Source organism: Carlito syrichta, unplaced genomic scaffold (assembly GCF_000164805.1).
Source record: "Carlito syrichta isolate Samal-C Ts95f unplaced genomic scaffold, Tarsius_syrichta-2.0.1 Scaffold142887, whole genome shotgun sequence".
NCBI lineage: Eukaryota > Metazoa > Chordata > Mammalia > Primates > Tarsiidae > Carlito > Carlito syrichta.
The window spans coordinates 33,715-49,605 of record NW_007086983.1 but is presented as its reverse complement, the minus strand read 5'-3'; the positions used below and the strand labels follow the sequence as shown (position 1 = coordinate 49,605).

General features: G+C 48.6%; 1 protein-coding gene across 1 annotated transcript in view; it reads left to right on the top strand.

Annotated features, from left to right (window-relative positions):
- NID1 (nidogen 1) overlaps positions 1-15,891 on the top strand; it is a 78,888-nt gene that overhangs the window by 46,716 nt on the left and 16,281 nt on the right. Inside the window, exons 14-15 of the mRNA XM_021708535.1 lie at positions 11,953-12,180; positions 15,074-15,246. Of these exons, the coding sequence (XP_021564210.1) occupies positions 11,953-12,180; positions 15,074-15,246 (401 nt within the window). The remainder of the gene's footprint in view (positions 1-11,952; positions 12,181-15,073; positions 15,247-15,891) is intronic.

The following is a 15,891-nucleotide window of genomic DNA, read 5'->3' as shown; positions in this document are numbered from 1 at the left end:
TGGGCTCCGGCGATCCTTCTTCCTCAGCCTTCCGAGTAGCTGGAATTACAGGCATGCGCTACCACGCCTGGCTGATTTTTTGATTTATTGTAGAGATGAAGTCTCGCTGCCCAGGCGGGTCTTGAACCCGCGGGCTCAGGCAATCCACTCACCTCAGCCTCCCAAAGACGTGGGATTACAGGCTGAGCCACCAAGCCCAGCTATGATATTTATTTTTAATGACTGCTGCTGTTGTTGGTCGTATATATTCTTGTCACTATAAATGTTTTCAGTAAGAGATTAGCAGACATTTAATTTCATTACTTTTTTTTTTTCTGAGTTGGAGTCTCACTCCGACGCCCAGGCTGGAGTGCAGTGGCATGCTCATGGCCACCCCAGCATCAACTTGCTGGGCTCAGGCGATCTTTCCACCTCAGCCTTCCAAGTAGCAGGAACTACAGGCACACGCTACCACGCCTGGTTAAAATTTTGATTTATTGTAGAGATGAGGTCTCCCAAGTTGCCCAGGCTGGTCTCAAACCCATGGGCTCAGGCATTCCTCTCACCTCAGCCTCCCAAAGTGCTGGTATTACAGGCTTGAGTCATCTCATCTCACCACTTTTTAACCAGTGAATGTTTAAATATCCATCCCCTTGTGAGAATGCAGATAAAAAATTACTTTCATGTACTGTACATTGAGGATCAGGTGCATATGCATTTATGTTTATGTCTACAGTACCCAGTGGAATATTTTGTTCATGGTGGGTCTTACAGCTATTATCGTTGTTAAAAAAATAAATGAATGCACCAGTTTCCACTTTTACCAACAGTACATGAGTATTTATTTATCTGCACTCTCACTAGGACTAGTTTTTAGAATAGTTGTTGATCAGAAAGGAAAAAATATCAGATTAAATTTTTTAATGTATAATACTATACATTGCTGGTCTAAATTGTTTTCTTCAGCTTAAAACAGAAGTCAGAAAACTATGGTCCATGGGCCAAATCTGGCCCACTCTCTGTTTTTATAGATAAAGTTTTATTGAAACACAGCCTGGCTGGTTAACTTATGTATAGTCAGTCTGTGGCTGCTTTCATGTTACAAAGGCAGAGGTCAGTAGTTGTGACAGAGACTATAAGGCCTGCAAAGCCTAAAATGTCTAAGCCTGACCTCTGGCTTAGGTAAATTCAGGCAGGGCAGCCTTTTGTTCCTGAAATTATGGGTAAAAACTGTCATAAATGCTACCCATAGATTTTGATCGGCAGATTCTGTAGGAAGAGTTCGCGAGTTAAGACAACGGCTTTTAAAATGACTCACATTCATGCTTTCTTTAAGCTTGCTTCACATCTCCAGTTCAAAGAGAAGCAGATGTTTTATTTTTTGTTTTTTTAACCTGACTCCTTGCTCCTTCTTTAAAGCTCTGCTGACTAAATCAAAACAAATCTAGACCTGAAGCCAGGGATATAAAGATGGGACAGAGATAAAATTAATGAGGGCTGTTTGCCAGGATTGTTTATATCTTTGATCTTCTCCCTTAAGAAAACTAATGTCTAGTTATACATCAGAGAGAGTGTGCATTGGAAACGCATAAGACTGTCCATTGGGTACTGTTTGCAATAGAAAAAAGTCTAAATGATTGTCACTGGGAGAAAGGACAAATGACTTTTGGTACGGTCCATACAATGAAATTACATAAAGTAGCTAAAATGAGTGAACTAGAGTTAATGGCTAAGTCTCAAAAACGTAAAGTTGAGCAAAAAAAAAAAAGTTACCAAAGGACATACAGTATGACCTCATGTATGTAAAATATAAACCTATAAGAAAATAAACCTAATGTGTAGATACATACGTAAGAAAACTATGAAATGCATGCGTGGGAATGAGAATCACAAACTTCAGGACAGGGGTTACCTCTGTGGTGGGAGAGAGGGAATTGGGAATGGGGAGGGGTGCACAGGGCATCTTCGTCTGTTCTGGGCTGCTGTGACAAATAGCATAGACTGGAGGCTTAAATGCAACAGGGAGTTATTCTCACAGTTCTGAAGGCTCTGCAAATGGAGTGTCTGGTGAGGGCCTGCTTCCTGGTTCATAGATGGAGTTTATTAGGGATCAAAGAGGACGGTAAAAAGTCCTGGGCTAGAGATGTAAAGTCCTTAAGGGCGCTTACCAAGCCTGCGGATGTTGGATCAGTCCTCGTCACACTTGGCACCTGGTGTGCTTGCCCGCATCCTATGTCTAGGTTCCCCACCCCACATCTTAGAAAGGAAGAGAATGAAAGAGTCGGAAAAGCAGAACTTCACAGAAAGATGGAAACATGTTGGATAACACAACTCAAAGAAAGCCGAGGAACAAATTTTTTTTTTGAGTTGGAGTCTCATTCTGTCGCCCAGGCTGGAGTGCCGTGGCACACTCACGGCCACCCCAGCATCGACCTGCTGGGCTCCAGCAATCCTTCCGCCTCAGCCTTTCAAGTAGCCGGAACAACAAGCGCACACTGCCACGCCTGGCTAATTTTGGATTTATCGTAGAGACGAAGTCTCACCAAGTTGCCTGGGCTGGTCTCTACCGCGCAACCTCAGGCGGTCCACTCGCCTCGGCCTCCCAAAGTGCTGGGATTACAGGCTGAGTCATGGAGCCCAGCTGAGGAACAATTTAAAGAGCGCATTTTGTTTGCTAGGCTTCTGCTGTTTATGTTACAGTTTACGCTATGTATCAGGCAAACTGGAATTTCCTAGTTCGAGTTGGAAGGGGCTCTGGAAATTCATCCCCCTCGTTTTATAAATAAGGAACATGAGGCTTGAGTAACTTCTTAGTTTACAAAAAAAGGTTTCCTGAATTCTTTATATAAAAGAATTTTCTGTAGCAGTTTTTGCCAAAATTGAGTAATTATAGATCTTTTAATAGAAAACACTTCTGAAAGCCTCTGGTGTTGGCTCAGATTATTTCTGTTGTAGATGAAGCTAGGTATCAACTTCTTTTCTAAATAAGATCAAAACAGATTTGCAAATTAAGTACAAACAGTTATAAGTCCTAGATTTCCAATCAGCATTAACTTAATATGCTGATTGTTGCTTGAGATGAAATTGTCATTCCTTCTTTTGGCTCCTCCGTCCTGGATGGGTGCCCTTTCCATCTCTACTGGATCATTTCAGCCAGTCTACAAATAAGTTCACGATAGTTCTCACCTAGAGACAGATCAAAATGACGCCATCCCTCAACCCTGCACCCTGCCCTGCCATCTCCCTCCTTCCTTTATAGTTTAACTCCTCATCGGGACTTTCTGGAATTGTCTCTGCTTCTTCTTCTTCCATTTTTCCCTACCTTCTGTTCTCAAATAAAACATAGATACAGGAAGTCATCTAAAACAAATGTATAGCTCAAGAAGTTATTCTAAGGTGAGCTCACTTGCCACTCACTGACAGGGTTTTGATATGCGTCTGCAAGTAATTGGTTTATGATGGTCTCTGTGCAGTCAAACCCCACAGCTAACATTCATCTGTATCTGCAGCTACTCCCAGCACTAGCATCAACATCTCAGCTCCACCTCAGATCATCAGGCATTAGATTCTCATAAGGAGCGTGCAACCTAGATCCCTCGCGTGCACAGTTCACAGTAGACTTCACACTCCTCTGAAATCCACTGCTGCTGCTGGTGTGATAGGAGGCGGAACTCAGGTGGTAATGTGAGTGATGGTGAGCAGCTGTAAATACAGAGGAAACTTTACTCACCCACCGCTCACCTCCCGCTGTGCAGCCTGGTTCCCAGCAGGCCATGGACTGGTACTGGTCTGTGGTCTGGGGACTGGGGACCGTTCTTCTAGAAGAATACCTGGTCATTCTTTGGGGGTTGCTTGTTCCCAGACTGTTAGATGCTCTCTTGCCTCCCTCTGCTTTCTTCCACACAGACACTGACACCAAGTGGGCTACGGTCCTTGGTGGTATGTCTTTGCCTGCTTGTGTTTGGGGGTTCATCGAACTACCTTGTCACCTTGTTTCTTTGTAAATGTCATCCATGGGTTTGGGTTTTGGTATCTAGTTGACCTGTCTGTCTAAAATTAGGCTGTGGCCTTCTTCCCAGAGTCTCCCATTCTCTCTCGAACTACTGCAGTCAGGCTTCTGCTCCTACCACATCACCAAATCACTCTTGTAAAAGTCAGCAACAACCCTCACGTTGCTAAATCCCAGGCCCCGTTTTTCTTGGTAGCACTTGGCACAGCTGATCTCATCTTCCAAGCTGGTAGGATTAGCCCTATAAAGGTATGGGGTTTAGAGAAAGCAGATAACTTGTCTAAGGTATCCAGCTAACTAGTAGCATAGCTGGACCAATTGTGAAATATTTCTCTTTTTTTGAATTGGAATCTCACTCCGTCGCCCAGACTGGAGTGCAGTGGCCGCTCCCGGCCAGCGCAGCCTCGACCTGCTGGGCTCCGGCGATCCTTCCGCCTCAGCCTTCCAAGTAGCTGGAACTACAGGCGCTCGCTACCACGCCCAGCTAATTTTTTGGTTTATTGTAGAGATGAGGTCTTGCCAAGTTGCCCAGGGCGGGTCTCGAACCCGCGGGCTCAGGCAGTCCACTCGCTCGGCCTCCCAAAGTGCGGGATTATAGGCTGAGCCACCAAGCCCAGCCGTGAAATATTTCTGAAGCAGCTCTTATGTGTCAATGTAACAGGGCAGAAAAATGGTACATGAACACTAATATCTCCACCCTGGAGGAGTCTACACTATAACAGGGCAGAAAAAGAGAACACTTGAATCTAGTAGTAAATCTGTAAGTGATAACTAGCAGCTGGGCGCAGAGATCCAGGTGGGCTTAGAACAGTTAGGAAAACTGTGTGAGGAGAAGGGAGATTTGCATTTGGCCTTGAAGAACAAGCAAGATTTGAACTGGAGACAGGGAGAGATAATGAGAGCATGCAACTACGCAAGTAGAGGGGTATCAGGGTGTGGAGGACCCAACCTAGTCGCCCCAAGGGCTTAAGAATCACCTCCTGACCTTATAGCTCTCACATGGCCTGTTTTCTACATCTGGAGCCACTGCTGAGCCTCACAGCTCCTCCATCCCTTCTTTTTCTTGAAGTTCTCTCTAATGTAAACCCCACGGACCATCGCGTCACCTGCCCTTACCAAAACCTCGAGTTTCTTGGCTTTCTATCATTTTTCCACTCACAGCTTGAAACCATCTGGTCTCCAGTCAGTACACTCAGGCTGCTGGGCTAAACCACGCAGCCAGGCATATTGGGGACAACGCAGATTTGTCATCCTGAATGTCACCCATGCCCTTGACCAAGGCGAGTCAGGTGCTCTTCCTCTCTGCTCCCAGAACAGCCGGTCCAAGCTACTACCAGCTGCTTCTCCCCCTGCGTGTCCCTGACCAGGGTCCTCGTCCTTCCCACTAGCATATGAACTCCAAGGATTCTCCTATTTGGCTTTGATCCCAGTGCTCACAGGGCACCTGGCTCTCCGCAGCTTTAGCTACATGCTCAGAACATAAGTAGGTAGGTGATTCCAGGGTCTGTGGGCTTCTTGACCTGAGGCATATAGTGAATACAGATTTTATTTTATTTTATTTTATTTTATTTTTTGAGTTGGAGTCTCACTCTGTCGCCCAGACTGGAGTGCAGTGGCCACTCCCGGCCACCGCAGCCTCGACCTGCTGGGCTCCGGCGATCCTTCCGCCTCAGCCTTCCAAGTAACCAGAATTACAGGCGCGTGCTACCACACCTGGCTAATTTTTTGATTTATCGTAGAGATGAGGTCTTGCCAAGTTGCCCAGGCGGGTCTCGAACCCACGGGCTCAGGTTGGATACAGATTTTAAAACCTGCGGTCGTTGGGTTTTGGGAGAGGGTGGGAGCAGGGAGCTGCTCTAGGAGACAGGCGTGAGAAAAACTCAATGATGCAGTTCACTCAGACTAGAAGAGCTTGTTCTCTTCCTTGCTGTTGAATGAGCTTTCTGCTTTCCCTTCTTTTCTCCCCGTCTCTGGGCGTTCTTCTTCCTCTCCAGTCCTGTGAGTTGGGAAGGGATGTAAAGGAAATATATCTGCCGTTGTTGTTATTATTACCATTATAATTATGGGTGACACTGTTCTTTTAAGCCCCTAGAAACATAAGGATAAAGACCGTGTCAGGTTGACATTGGCCGCTTGACTTGTAAACTCCCATTCTTGGAAATTCGACTGTCTCGGACAAACAAGTGTCCATTTGGCGGTTGATGAGATGAGGCTATGAGCCAGAAAGTCTCAAAGCCAACAGAGACCAGGCATCGTTCCCTGCACCCACGCTACCACGTCCAGGGATATGTGTTGTGGGAATTCGTGCTTGGAGCCTGTGTCCCCTGGGAGCAGCTGGCCTGACTGGGGGTGTGGGCTCAGTGCAGGAAGAGGCTGAATGAATGCATTCCATTTTTTTTTTTTTTTTTTTTTGAGTTGGAGTCTCACTCTGTTGCCCAGACGAGTGCAGCGGCCGCTCCCGGCCACCGCAGCCTCAACCTGCTGGGCTCCGGTGATCTTTCTGCCTCAGCCTTCCGAGTAACCAGAATTACAGGCACGCACTACCATGCCCGGCTGATTTTTTATTTATTGTGGAGATGAGGTCTCGCCAAGGTGCCCAGGCGGGTCTCGAACCCGTGGGCTCAGGCAATCCACTCACCTCAGCCTCCCAAAGGCGCGGGATTACAGGCTGAGCCACCGAGCCCGGCGCATTCCATTCTAAGTAGCCCTTGGGTTCTCCTGGGGCTGCATGTCTTCTCTGCCCAGAGAGGCTTGGTGTCTCCCGAGCACCCCTCCTCCCTCCAGTCTCTTGCGTGTGAGAGGCTACAGGAGTCATTTATTTGAATGAATGTAAGGAAACAAATTTAAACAGGCAAGCGAGTGGAATGCAAATCCAAAGACGTAGAATGTGCTTTCTTCTTACTTACCTGTCTCTTTCATTTTCTTCTTAATTTCTTTGTCCCCTGCCTGGAGAAAAGACACCCGGACTTCTTGCCATCCCACAGATAAGTATCAGGTCTTAGATGCTTCCTTCCCCAGTAGATCAAATCAGATGAGTAAGAAGCAGCTTGCCCAAATCATCATTTTATCAACCAGAAACCAGCCTAGGAAGTGTGGCTTTATGACCCCCACCTCTCCTACCCCATCCACCAGGCCTTTCATGGAAAATGCCCCATGGGGACCTGGAGGCCTCAGCAGGGATCCCCAGCAGGGGAACTGGTCCCCTGGAGCCCTTGGGCTGCCTTTACTGCCTGCCGGTCAGGCTCAGGAACCAACCCAGGAAGCCCACGGAGATCACAGCTTTCCATAAACACACTTGAAGCTCCACATCCTGAGTACATTTTGAGGCTTCCTCCTTCTTTTTATCAGTTCAAGGTACAGCCCTTGAAAGTTCCTCTGTAAACTGCAGATCACTTGAGATTTTTGTATGTTGACCAGGCACCGTGTTAATCCAGAACTCTGTCAGCCACGTAAAATGGAACAAGCTCAAAAGTTTGGCTGGGTTGACAGTGCACAGTACACCAGTTCTGTTTTCTTACGGGAAAAGCACCACTGTATACAGAGGCTGATGGTAGGAAAATGAGTCTGTAGGCTCACAGATAATTTCGGTGAGTGTGTTAAGGTAATATGTGTCTATCAGCTTTGACATGACATGTTCAATGCAGCTGGGCACGGTGGCTCGCACCTGTAATCCCAGCACTTTGAGAGGCAGAGGCGAGAAGATTCTCTGAGCCCAGGAGTTCCAAACTACCAGCCTGGGCAGTTTGGTGAGACCCTGTCTTTACAATAAATCCAAAAATTAGCCGGGATGGTGGTGGGCGCCTGTAGTTCCAGGTACTTGGAAGGCTGAGCTGGAAGGATGACCTGAACCATGCAGTAGGTCGAGGCTGTGGTAGCCGTGAATGTGCCACTGTACTCCAGCCTGGGTGACACAGTGAGACTCCAGGGGGAAAGAAAAAAGCCATGTTCAACGTGAGGGAGGCATCCTGGGCACTGGGGATGTGGATTTGAAATGCCAGTCCAGAAGGAGCAGGGACTAGACCAGGAACTCAGAGACCCAGGTTCTAGTTTGAATGGAGTCACCTTCCCATGCTGTGGCCTGGGGAAGTCCCTTAATCTCTGTGAGCTTCGCTTTCTTATTAGGTGTCAAAACCACAGGATTGTAATGGGAAATAAATGAAATATACATGTGAATGAGGTCAGCTTATGCGGAAACTCTAAAACCCTGTACAAGTGTAAGATTTTGAGGAAGTAAACAAGTTTTACATCCAAGAGTGAACAAAACCCGGCGTTTTAAATTCTAGCCAGATGGCTTATTCCTATCTTTGTTTGGTCCTTTCTACATCAAATGTTTTGTTTTGTTTATTATGCTAGCCTCAAGAATAAAAGAAAAGCGTGCACAGTTTTCCCTTGCCAGGTTCAACAAACCCTTTTCTGGCATGATAGCAGCTTCTAATTAGCCACATTAAAGCAGGCTGACATGAGAATTAGCAACACAGACAAAAGATACTTGAAACATTCATTGGCAACACACCCACCGAATGTCACCGTATCTGCCTCATATAGCTACAGTCACAAATGAGCATCTGAGTGCAGAGCTTCAAAGTCTGTGTGCATTGTCTTATCATATCCCACTTACTCCTCAGACAATACTGGAAGATGAGTTACTCCCTTCCACAGCTGCAGGGGGTGTACAGCCTTGTCGGTACTGTGACATGCCCAAGGTAATACCAGAAGTGATGGAACCAAGAATCGCAAACATTTTCAAGGCACTTACTGGGTACAATGTGCCCAGAAGGGAGGGTACACTTAAGCCCAAACCAAAAACTGTTTGTACCCCCTAAAACTATTGAAATCTAAAAAATATATCTTTTGAACTAAATCGACACACACAAAAAAACCCTATCAACATGTGTGGGATGTGGTAAAAGGAGTGCTTAGATGTAAACTTATGACATCGAATGCGTATCCTAGAAAAGAATCATCTGACTCGAGAGGGATGAACAGGTGGAACGCAGGACATTGTAGGGTAGTGAAACTTCTCAGTGATGTTGTAATAGTGGATGTTCTATGTGGCACAATCCACAGAACTGTACAACACAAAGAGTGAATCTTAACTATGAACTTGAGTTCATTATGATGTGTTAGTATCAATTCACCGATTATAACAAATATACCCCAGCAATGTCAATAGCAGAAGAACTTATGGGCGGAAGGAGAGGGGGCTTATGGGAACTCTCTGTTTCCATTCAATTTTCTATAAGCCTAAAACTGCCACAAGAAAGTTTACTAATTAAATTTTTCCAGACATATTTTAATTAATTCATATGCATTAACTAATACACACATATGAATAGTTTCCTCCTAACATAACTAGTTATACCCTAGAGCAGGCTTGTCAGCTATAGTCCCCATAGGCCAAATGTGGCCCATTGCTTGTTTTTATACATAAAGTTTTCTTGGAACAGCCACACTTACTCATTTATGTATTAAACATGGTTGCTTTCATGCCACAACCACAGAGTTGGATAGTTGTGACAGAGGCTTTACGGCTCACAAATCTGAAACTATTTGCTCTCTGCTCCTTAACAGAAAGAGTCAGCCAAGTCCTGCCCTAGAGCTGTTCAACCACAATCTTCTAGTCATCAACAAAAGCACTTAGGTGCCCCTCTGCTATTCATGTCCTGTGGAAGAAGATCTGTTCTGTGTGTCTGCTGTGTCCTGGGCCCCTCTGTCAAGGCATTCACCCACTATGTTTACTTGTTCACTTCCCTCCAGACTGTGAGCTCCCTGAGGACAGGCCCTGGGGGTTACTCCTGGGTGCCTTCCCCACTCCAGCCTGGCAAGTGCTTCTTGACTAAAGGTTGAGGAGACTCAGTCACTTCTTCCAGCCTAGAGTCTGCGCAGGGAGACAGACAAGGAAGAGCTCCTTAGAGTCAGTGTGACGGGGACTTCAGCGAAGGCAAGCCCAGAGTGCCCTGGGAGCTAAGGGGCACTGGGCCCAGCCTTGGGGGCCTGGGCAGGCTTCGTGAGGGGAGAAAATGCCTAGGCTGATTCTTGAAGGATTAACCAGGCCAGAGGAAGGAGGAGGTCACATAAAGAACAGCACGTGGAAAGGCTTGGAAGGAAGAGGCAATGAGACACAGATGAAGGACAGTTCTCCGCAGTCAGGGGCGTGGAGAATGAGTACTTCCCACCAATGTCTGGACATCACTTTGTGTGGTCGATACCTCAGTGGTATTGGCTGGCCTGGCCCTCCTGGCGGTTGGATTCCAGCTAGTGTGAAACCAGCTACAACTCTATATTTGGGAGATGTTTATTCCAGGCCATAGCTTTTGTGTGTGTGTGTGTGTGTGTGTTGGAATCTCACTCCATTGCCCAGGCTGGAGTGCAGCGGTATGCTCCTGGCTATCCCAGTGTCCACCTGCTGGGCTCAGGTGATCCTTCCGACTCAGCCGTCCAAGTAGCCGGAACTACAGGCGTGTGCTACCGTGCCTGGCTAATTTTTTTGAGATGAGGTCTTACCAAGTTGCCCAGGCTGTTCTCAAACCTGTGGGCTCAGGCAATCCTCTCACCTCGGCCTCCTAAAGTGCGGGATTACAGGCTTGAGCCACCGCACCCGGCCCAGGCCATGGGTTTTTATTAGCAATTCCACAGATATTGAAGAACAGTTTTCCCTTGGTATCTATGGGGAATTGGTTCCAGGATCCCCTGGGGGTTCCAAAGCCTGCAGATACTCAAGTCCTTGATTTAAAAGTAGAGTAGTATTTGCATATAACCCATGCACTTCCTCCCGTCTACTTTTTTTTTTCTTTATTTCAATGGCTTTAGGGGGTACAAATAGTTTTTGGCTACACGGTTGCGTTGCACAGCCTCCCGTCTACTTTAAATCATCCCTAGCTTACTTGTGGTACCTAGTACAAAGAAAAGGCTGTGTAAAAAGTTTGTTATACTGCATCGTTTAGGGAATAATGGTAAGAAAACCATACATGTTCAGTACAAACACACCATTCTTTATTTTTTCCCGAATATTTTTGACCCATGGTGATTGAACCCACACATGTGGAATCCATGGATACGGAGTGCTGACTGTATTTTCTTCTTTTAAGATCTGAGTTTCAAAGTTTAAGAGTCAAGTTTCATGTCAGACAGTAGGATGTCATTAAAAGGGGAACGCACAAATATTGGTAAACACACTTGGTGGTATCTGGTCCCCAAAGTCTTTGGCCTTGACTCGGTGTAGGTCAACAAGAAGCTTGAAATGATAAAAAGGACACATTCAGCAGAAATTTTAAATTTCTTAAACAAAACCCAATGATGTTCATCAATGAATGAGTGAATCAGCACAATGCAGTCCATCCATACAGTGCAATATTATTCAACCGTAAAAAGGAAGCCAGTACTATTGCATGCCACCACTCAGATAAACCTTGGAAATGTTCTGCTAGATACAGAAGGTCACGTGTTTCGTGTTTATTGATTCTATTTATATGAACTGTCTATTTATATGAAATTTATATGGTAAGTCCATGGAAACAGGATACAGATTGGTGGTGCCAGGGCCTGGGAGGAAGGTGGAAATGGGGAGCAACCGATTAATACATATCCTTTTGGGGGATGAAAATGTTTTGGAGCTAGATAGACGTGGTGGTCGTACAGTCTTATGAGTATACTAAATGCCATTGGATGGTTTACTCAAAAATGGTTCATGTTATGTTATATCAATCATGCCTCGAGTTTTAAAAAATAAAAAACTGCTTGGGAGCAGAAAAAGAAAATGCAATCTTCTTGACAACTAAATCCATTCAGTAATAATGTTTTAAGTTTTGAAAAATGAGTAGAACACAACCAAGTGATGTCCAGGCAGCCCTGGTGGCTCTGAGTGAGGCACGGGGACTCCTGAAGCCTCCCCCCGCCAATTCCCCACCCAGGACACTGGCGGGTGACACACCTGACGGCTCTCTGTTTGCTTGTTTCTCTGACAGAGGTGGAAAAAACCCGGTGCCAGCAAGAGCGAGAACACATCCTCGGGGCAGCGGGGCTGGCTGACGTGCAGCGGCCCAGGCCTCCGGGGCTGTTTGTCCCCGAGTGTGACGCACATGGACACTACACGCCCACCCAGTGCCACGGCAGCACTGGCTACTGCTGGTGTGTGGATCGCGATGGCCGCGAGGTGGAGGGCACCAGGACCAGGCCCGGGATGAGGCCCCCATGTAAGTGGAGGGCCGGCCGGGTTTGTGTCCGGGCAGGGCCTCGGGCCAGGGTTGCTGCACGCAGACTGGTCGCTTCCTACTGCCCTAAAACTTCAACCGCTCCACTGGCTCCAATCTCACTCCCTCCCCTCTGCACAACCCCCTCCCCACTCACCCCCTCTTCCTCCTCTCTCCCTTTCTCACCTTCTTCCTGGAACGGCAGCAGAGAGGATGTGTGTGCTCTGGGTCCCCCGGAAGAACTCTCTGCAGGGGGAGACCTGGCCTTGGAATGCACCTGCCCTGGGTGGGGATGGTGGGAACCAACCCAACCCCTTCCTCGGGGCCTTGCTTCCTGGGCAGTGGGACCTGTTTCATCCCCTGCAACTCTTGTCTCCTTCGGTCACACCCTGGGGCCTTTAGGTACTCAGGTCAATTTTCAAATCCGAGGAGCAGCCACAGAGGTTTCCACAAGACTTGGTTCTAGGACCATCACCAGAGGCACTGGGACGGCGCCATGCTGGGGGCTGTGTGACTCTGGGCAGAGACCCTCCCCAGTCTCAGTTCCTCCGCCTCCACCTAAGAGATGAGCAAAATAACCCCAAGCACATTCCCCTGCTCTAAAGTTCTGCTTCTATCACAAACGTAGCAATTGGTCCACATTACCAAAAGTCGATATAACCTATCCTCGAATCCCTACTCTCAATCTAGCTAATAATCATAGATTGATCTCCTACCCGATGTTTTCCCAAAGCTGCTAAGGAACAGACGAGGACTCACAAGCTTCATTAATTCACCCAGCCAGCATTCACTCAGTCTTTGACCGTGGTGGGTGCCGGGGATATTCAGAGGAAAGCCACAGTGCCGGGCCCCCAAGAACCTTGAACAGGGGCCGGGGGGGCGGTGAGCAGACAGGAACAGTGCAGGGACATGAGCCCCAGGAGAGAGTGGGCAGGGACCGGGGAGCCGAGGAGGGTCCTGGCTGGTGTGGGGCGGTGGGCTCGTGGGGAAAGGCTTTCCAGCAGCCACACCCTGGGAACCACATTTCTGAGCAGGAGTGGGAGTGAACAGTGTGGAGAGGTCGGGATGCTGAGGCTGGTGCTTCAGGCCGCAGGGGCAGGCTGGAGGTGGGGAAGCAATGGCAAGGGGTCAAGGTCATGCGTGAAGGGCGTGAAGGAGCCCGGGTGTCGGTCATGAGGGCACCGGGAGCATGGGAAGGGCTTGGAAGGGTTTTGAGCAGGAGACAGGCGAAGCCGGTTTCTGTTCTAGAAGTGTCCCTGGCTGGGTGGCGGGAATGGGAGACCGAGGCCTGGGCACCCCTGGCCCAGGAGGCGGAGACTGTGTCAGACTTGGGATTCATTCGGCAGAGAAGTGGGTGGATTTCAGAGCCATGAAAGAGGCCCCCCAGATTGGTTTATGTTGCTGATGGGTATAATAGGCAAGACAGACAAGAGAAAATGACCTTGAGGATACCTGGTCCAGCTGTCTTACTTCCAAGAGCAGGAAACGAGGCCCAGGAAGGTGCAGGTCCCGTGCACACAGCAAGCGAGTGGCCGGCCAGGTCAGAGCCCTGGTTTCCCGACACCCCGTCCGCACTCCTGACCCTGCAGCATAGGCTATCTGGCCACTCCTGTGATATTGTCTTGTCAAGGGAGTCAGGGATTGTGGGGGGGAGGGTTGGGGTGAGCGGTTAGGAAGGCAAGGCCAATTCTGAGGGAGAAGGAGCCCCTGACCATCGTTTTGTGCTCGAAAACCCAGAAGTGGCATCTCCTGCCTGTCAGGTCTAAGACGGTCCCGTCCCTGCGGCATGAGTATGGTATAGAATATCTGGTACAGGATCATTCTGAGAGGCTCTTCTAGCATTAAAAAGCTCAATTGCTTCCCCTAGAATGTGACTCTCTGCAGGCAGGGATTTCACGATTGCTGTTGCTGCTTTTGTTTTGGTTCGCTGCTCTGGCCTTAGTATCCAGAGCACAGCACTAACAGCCAAGTTATGTCTATAAAAACTTGGGGGGCCAAGGTGGGAGGATCACTTTGGGAGGCCAAGATGGGAGTTCAAGACAGACTCGACAACATAGTGAGCCCATCTCTGATAAAATAAGAACTAATCAGCTGGGTGTGGTGGTGCGTGTCTATAGGCCCAACTACTCAGGAAGCTGAGGCAGGAGGATCGATTGAGCCCAGGAGTTCAGGGCTGCGGTAAGCTATGACCACCCCGCTGCAGCCCAGCCTGGGGGATAGAGAAAGACCCTATCTCTAAAAAACTAATAAGTGAGCCAGGCTCAGTGGCTCAGCCTGTAATCCCGCGCCTTGGGAGGCTGAGGTGAGTGGATTGCCTGAACTCGCGGGTTCGAGACCCGCCTGGGCAACTTGGCGAGACCTCATTTCTACAATAAATCAAAAAATTAGCCGGGCGTGGCAACATGCGCCTATAGTTCCAGCTGCTTGGAAAGCTGAGGCGGAAGGATCGCTAGAGCCCAGCAGGTTGAGCTTGCGGTGGCCGGGAGTGGCCACCGCACTCCAGTCTGGGCGACAGAGTGAGACTCCAACTCAAAAAAAAAAATAATAAGAATAATAATAAGTGAAATGACCAAGCCACTTTTTTCACTCGACCTTTGATGTTAAACTCATGCCCTGCATTATCTTCTTCTATACAAATGCCCTCTGATTGACTGAGGGCTTTCTGCTTCTGGTGCTTTCGGCTGTAAAATGAACGTTGTGAGACTGTACAGGTTGTGGTGCCATGAAGGTGATGTGACCTGGTATGTGGGTGTGTGTATGGGCTGCATGCAGGCATGTGTGTGGGTGTTACGTGTGTGCCTGCATGCACGTGTGGGTGTGCGTGTGTATGTTGGGTGTGCATCTGTGTGTTCCTGGTGCGTGCAGGTCCCACTCACTGACAGTTCCTGCCACCTAGGTCTGAGTACAGTGGCTCCCCCGATTCACCAGGGACCCTCAGTGCCTACCGCTGTGATCCCGCTGCCCCCCGGGACCCACTTACTCTTCGCCCAGACTGGGAAGATTGAGCGCCTGCCCCTGGAGGGAAACACCATGAAGAAGACAGAAGCCAAAGCGTTCCTGCATGTCCCGGTGAGTGCTGGCTGACTGTGCCTAGCGGCATCTCCTGCTTCAGCAACCTGCAGACGCAAGCAGGACTAGTCAGAGTCCCAGGGGCCCTCATTCCACGTGGCCCTGAGTAGCCATCTTGAGCTGGGGCCACTGCATTCCTGAGCTGCCCCGTGAGCCACGGTGAGATAGGAGCAAGTGTGTGAAGGCCAGAGACCCCCCCGGGTGGGGGCTTCTTGCCAGTTTGGTTCCTTACCCTGTTCGTCTGCTGGGTTTGATCCTTCCATTCTCGCTAGATTCTTCGTGACTTATCTTTCTGCAGCCGCTCTGCCCAAGAGGCAGTCACAAGCTGTGGAGCTTCCAGAGGCTTCTGAAGCATCAAAGATGTGATGTGGGGATTTTTGTCCATCAGATGGAGGCTGGATGATTCTGAAAAGCCGTTCTGTTTTCTCTGTGACCCTGAGTCCCATCAAGAAACCAGACCTGAGAGCTGGGGGCTTCTGCTTCGGGGTTAGGACATGGTTGTCAGAGCAGTGGAAGGGGCTGTGGGGGTCCCTTAAGAAGTGAAGGACGCCGGGCTTGGTGGCTCAGCTTGTAATCCCACGCCTTTGGGAGGCTGAGGTGAGTGGATTGCCTGAGCCCGCGAGTTCGAGACCCGCCTGGGCAGAG